A 6,191-nucleotide genomic window follows, 5' to 3' on the forward strand; every position below is an offset into this window, starting at 1 on the left:
TAGGTACCCAAGCTTGCTTGGGTCCTGGTTGGTTAGTATTACTTGACTCAGAATTGTTTTGGGTTTCCAAATCCATCCTGAAACATTTGATTTACGAAATCTACAAAAGGAATATCTATGTCCACTTTTGTTACAGTAGTGACACGTAACTCCTGATTCATTTTTGGATCTTTCATTAGTGTTGGTACTAGTGGACTTTGTTCTGGATGGTCCTTCTCTAGTTGACTTGTAAGTCGGTGGGTTGACGTGATAGAACTGTGACTGGTGGGTTTGCGCATGCCATTGAGTTGCATTTGCAATTCCTCAAACTCTTCTTGAAATACTTCTTTTTCGATTTCACATACTTCATGCTTGAGTTTCCAGTCTTTTACTTCTTTGTTGAGTCTCTTTAGTTCATTCATCATTTTTTGAGACCCTTTCAAAGTAAGATCAAGAATATCCTGCAATTCATTATATCTTTCACAGTTATAAGATCTTACCTCGCTTGTTTCACCTCGTGCCATGAAACAGTTTTCATTGTCATCTTTGCATTCATCATCTGAGGTGTCCTCATCTGTCCAGCATCCTAAAAGTTTGTTCATGTCGTTGTCCAGAATTGTCATGAAGCAAAGATTTGCTATTTCTTCATGTTCTGAACTGTCTTCATCACTCCAGCTTCCAAATAATTTGTTCTTGTTGAAGCCTCTGGATATTTTTCTTTTTAGATCTAGACACTCAGCTTGAACATGTCCAAATCTTCCACACTCATAGCATTTTCCATCATTTTTATCTTGTTCATTATATTGTCTGGATCGCCTAGGTGGCATCCTTCCTCTTCTCGCATTCCTGAATCTTCTCATTAAACCATCCATGTTTCTTGATACCATGGAAATTTCTTCTTGAAGAGCTTCAGGATCATAATCGATATCATTTTCTTCCACTTCAGTTGTGGCCTTGAATGTATTTGTTTTCTTCTTTTCTTTTTGATTTGTTTTCTTGAAATGTGTTTTCTCGAGAACTATGAGTTCTCCTCGAAGTTCATCATATGATAGCTTATTCAGATCCTGTGATTCAAGTGTGACCACTTTGGTCTGCCAAGTAGTGGGTAGGCTTCTAAGAATCTTCCTAACTTGATCACCACTTGAGTATGGTTTACCAAAAGCTTTTAGATCGCTAATGATTTTGCTGAATCTGGCAAACATCTCTTCAATAGATTCTCCTTCTTTCATCTGAAAGAGTTCATAGTCATGAATCAACATGTTGATATATGTTTCCTTTACTTTGATGGTTCCTTCGTATGTAACTTCAAGTTTATCCCACATCTCTTTGGTTGTATCACAATAGAAGATTTTCTCATACTCTTCACCACTTATAGCATTGTAGAGCAAATTTCTTTCCTTGTTGTTGACTTGTACAATTGCCATTTGCTCATCTGTATATGAATCTATATCTTCAGGATCAGCAAGTGGTTGAGCGGCAGCCGGCAGAGGATAGCCTTTTTGATGACTCTCCAGACTTTAACATCATAAGCCTTTGCGTATATATCCATACGCACTTTTCAGCGAGAGAAATGTTGTCCATTGAAGTATGGTGGCCTCACTTGCGAATTTCCTTCTTGGAAGAGTGCTCCTATAATAACTTGATTCGCCATGATCTTTTCTCACAAGCTGTTAAGCAAAAGAAAAAATGTGAGCCTTGCTCTGATACCAATTGAAAGTACAAGAGGGGGGGTGAATTATTTATTTTTAAATAATTAAACGCTATCAGTTGACTAGTTTTCAAATTAGTCGACTAGATGTAATAACTTGATAACAGTAAGGACAGAATTAAAGATGCAGATTAAATGCAGGAATTGAAGACACCGGAATTTTTATACTGGTTCGGATTCAATGTGAATCATAGTCCAGTCCCCTTGGGTTGCAAGGGAGTTCTCTTTCAGTGAATGAGTTTCTCGAGTACACAGTGAATGGTGTGATCTACACCGATCGCTCAGTTCCTATATCACTCGTTTCTTTTTTATACAATGCCTCACCAGTGTTGTTCTCTCTTTCTTCTCTAACTTGTTACACAGCAAATCTAGTAGAACTACAATGTTTGTTTACAGTAAAACAAAGAGAGGGTATCTGGTTCGATCAAAGTATATTTGCTAGGGTACAAAGACAAGATTAAATACTTTGAGAGATCCTTGATTTTTGAAGAGATTTGCCAACCCAAGAGATTTGATCCTTAGAAAGAGATTGATTATTTCCAAGAATAAGGTTATTCAGCACCGGCTTTGTCTTGGCGAGATGGCTTTAATGACTTCCCTTTGATAGCGCCGGATATCCTTCCTTGAATCTTGGTCCTTCCAGATTTAGCATACTTGATTGATTATATTGCAAGATCTTCGATATTCTTGATTGATTGATTCCTTCAATCTAGCCTTAACTTATTCCGTCAGTGTTGAACACTATCGTTGATTCCTTCAATCTTGGAAGCTTTCCTTGATCTTCTCTGACTGATTCCTCCAATCTTGAATGCTTTCCATAAGCTCCTATACAAAGAACAGATATATTATTTTCATCATTAAAATCATATCTAACATAAAGTTTATTCCAAAGTATCACCACTGACCAGAAATGGCACTAAAATTCGTAAAGATGCCATTCTTGATTTGCCAGTGATTCACTGTTTTATTGATCTGCGCCGATAATTTATGTTCGTTCTTTTTTTTTCCTTTTCAGAAGCCACCAAAATATCTTATAAATGTCCTTTTTTCTGTTCTTTTTCTCTATTCTGCAAGTGATGCGCTTTAATGTTATGCGGTAAGTACCGCCGGTGAGCATTGTGGTCAGTTTATCCAAGAGAAACTTGTTTGACTCGTTGCACTTTTTTCTTGTAGAACTCACTTTGTGGTGACAAAGATTAGACATAACTCTGCCTTGTATTAGTTAATACCCGGAAAAAATGTGCTATTTGTACATCATGCCCTTTTACAATTTGAAATTTAAGAAAATGATCTTTTTAGATCTCTTATGAGTAAAAGATAGATCTCTTATATGTAAAATTAAATCTCCCATGTGTAAAAAAAAAGGTAGAGTCATGAAACTAAAAATAAGTTTGTAAAGAGCCAAAAAAACCAATTGACCCGAAAAAAATGATATAGTACCTAACCTCCTTATATCTTATAGGAATAATACATAAACATGCCCTCAAACTTGGCATCAGCTGGCAAGTATGCCCTTTAACTTTGAGTGTGCACAAGTAGGCATCTCAACTTGTCTCTACTGTCAGTTGAACGCTCCAACTTACAAAATGATCATCTAGACACCTCCAAAATTTATGTGCCACATCAACATTTGTGTTTACATGTTCAAATTTGTACAAGTTGAGGTGCCTACTTATGCACACTCAAAGTTGGGGGGCATACTTGACAGCTAAGGCCAAGTTTAAGGGTTTGTTTATGTATTATGCCTATCTTATATTACTAAGGCTGCAAATGCTCAGCTCTTTACAGTTTTGAGCTTTACAAAAAAATTACTCTGCCGTGCATGTGATTGTACAGAGAAAGTCTTAAACTATGATAAAAGTCTTTATATACATGTGATTGTGCCTAAACTATATTAAGGAGGATGCCTCGTGTTCACAAAAATATAACTTAACAAATGCAGTATCAAATCTAACCAGTATGATGTATCACTATACATCTAAATGTTCTCTTCCTCTTTTCTTTCCTCCATCTGAAATATATACCCTCTCAACCTTTGAAATATTTTTTTTTATCAAACTAAGAACTTGAGCAAATAGATGGCAGTCTCTAGCACAGATGATTTTCAGGACAGAGTTCAGGAAAGTTATGACAGAATGAGTGAGTTAAAAGCCTTTGATGATACTAAGGCCGGTGTCAAAGGGCTTGTCGATGCTGGAATTACTAAGGTGCCTCGAATATTCATCCAGCCAACACAAATCCAGGAGTCCTTAAATAGCTGCGCGACAAAGTTCATTTTTCCAGTGATAGATCTTGAAGGCTTTGATAAAGATCCAATGAAGCATAAAGAGATTGTGGAAAAAGTTCGAGATGCATCGGAGACATGGGGTTTCTTCCAAGTGGTTAATCATGGTATTCCATTATCTGTCCTTGAAGAAATGTTGCAAGGAACACGGCGATTCTTTGAGCAAAATATTGAGATTAAGAAACAATTTTATACGCGAGATAATACCAAAAAAGTCGTTCATGTTAGCAATTTTGACTTGTATAGGCCTTCTGTTCCAGCTGCAAATTGGAGAGACTCAATTTTCTGTTTGATAGCTCCTAATCATCCTAGTCCAGAAGAATTGCCCACAGAATGCAGGTATTTTCTGAATATGAATTAGATAGAACCAATATACTTCATTAACTTTTGCACTAACTAAATATGTGTTATGTTGTGAAAAAGATCAAGAACAAACCATGACAATGTCAGTAAGCTTAATGTGAGTTTTGGCGGATATTGTAGGAAAATAGGAGATCTAATATCTATGCCCCCCGAGGTCAATTGAGCGGATTAACTTAAATATTTTCTTTAAGTTATTTCTAAGTACTGTTTCATTAAGTTATTGAAATTGATGCAGGGAAATACTAATGGAGTTCTCTAAGCATGTCATGAAATTGGGCATATCCTTATTTGAATTATTGTCTGAGGGTCTTGGTCTCGATCTATCTCATCTTACAAATATGGATTGTGCTGAGGGACTACGCGTTTTGGGTCATTACTATCCAGCATGCCCTCAGCCAGAACTCACAATGGGCACTAGTAAACATTCTGACAATGATTTTATCACAGTGCTTCTGCGAGATGATATTGGAGGACTACAAGTTCTTCACCAGAATCAGTGGGTCGATGTCCCTCCTACGCCTGGTGCACTTGTGGTGAATATTGGAGATCTTATGCAGGCTAGTATCTTTTTCTTTCTCTAAACATAGATCTACACGACAAAAATATGAACGGAAAGGGTCAAATATATCTTTCTACTATATAATTTCTTAATATTATTCACCATTATACTTTGGGGCCATTCGTATCCTTAGCGTCAACAAATCGTTCTGTATTTGTCCCTTAACCTTGACGGAGTTCCAACCTGAAGTATAACAGAGGGTAATTATAAATCATAAGCAAAAGTAGGAGGGTAAATTTGGACCTTTCCCCCATGTATTTTGACACGCATAATCCACCGACCCATGCTGGAGCTTTGGTAAAGCCAAGGGTAAACATTTTGCTAATAGTAACGCTATTGATAGTCCCAAAGTATAACGGAAGGTAAAATAAGTAGAGGAGTAAATTTGGACCTTTTCCAGAGAATAGAATATAAGAACTTTCTTTGCTACTAAAATCGATAATTCTTATTCTGGTGTTTTTCAGCTGATATCAAATGACAAGTACATAAGTGTTGAGCACAGAGTATTGTCAAATAAAGTTGGACCAAGAATATCAGTTGCATGTTTCTTCTACACCAGTTCATTGCCAACTTCCAAGATTTATGGGCCAATTAAGGAATTGTTATCAGAAGATAATCCTCCAAAATATCGCGCAACCACAGTGAAAGACTATGCTGATTACTTCTGCGATAAAGGTCTAGATGGAACTTCTGCATTGTTGCACTACAAGATCCAGCCATAGTAATGTAATCATGGAAAGTAGGTTAGGAGAATCTAATTTTCATGTTCTAAAGTAAGATATTTCTTATGTTTAAGCTTCACAGATGGTGAAAAGAAGCACTTTTATTATCTTTATGGATGATTATATTTTTGACTAATCTATTCGAAAATTGAGCGTGATATATTCATATAAGTGTCACAAACTCTAGTTTCCATTTTGTTTTGTAATCAAAAATGACAAGTTCAAAAGCGTTCATCACAGAGTATAGACTAAGAGTGTAGGACCAAGAATTCCAGTGGCTAGTCTTTTCATAATGAATTTTCAAGAATCAGGACTATATGGTCCAATCAAGGAGTTGTTGCCAGAGGAAAACCCTCTAATCTATCGGGAGACAAGCAGAATAGAGCAGAGGCGGATCCAGGATTTATACTTTATGGGTTCAATTTTTAAGGTTTTAACATTGAACTCATTATACTTTTAAAGTTATGGGATTCATATTTACTATTTTTATAATTTTTACATATAAATTTTTACTCCGCATGGAAAGCTATGGGTTCAATTGAACCCGTCGTCAACACTTTACACCCGCCTCTGGAA

General features: G+C 36.3%; 1 protein-coding gene across 1 annotated transcript; it reads left to right on the top strand.

Annotated features, from left to right (window-relative positions):
- Positions 3,581–5,779, top strand: LOC109232359 (1-aminocyclopropane-1-carboxylate oxidase homolog). The gene is made up of 3 exons (XM_019398098.1): positions 3,581–4,310; positions 4,570–4,891; positions 5,358–5,779. Exons 1-3 carry the CDS (start codon positions 3,766–3,768, stop codon positions 5,613–5,615), a joined length of 1,125 nt encoding a protein of 374 aa, XP_019253643.1. The 5' UTR covers positions 3,581–3,765; the 3' UTR covers positions 5,616–5,779.

This window comes from Nicotiana attenuata, chromosome 9 (assembly GCF_001879085.1).
Source record: "Nicotiana attenuata strain UT chromosome 9, NIATTr2, whole genome shotgun sequence".
Taxonomy (NCBI): Eukaryota; Viridiplantae; Streptophyta; class Magnoliopsida; order Solanales; family Solanaceae; genus Nicotiana; species Nicotiana attenuata.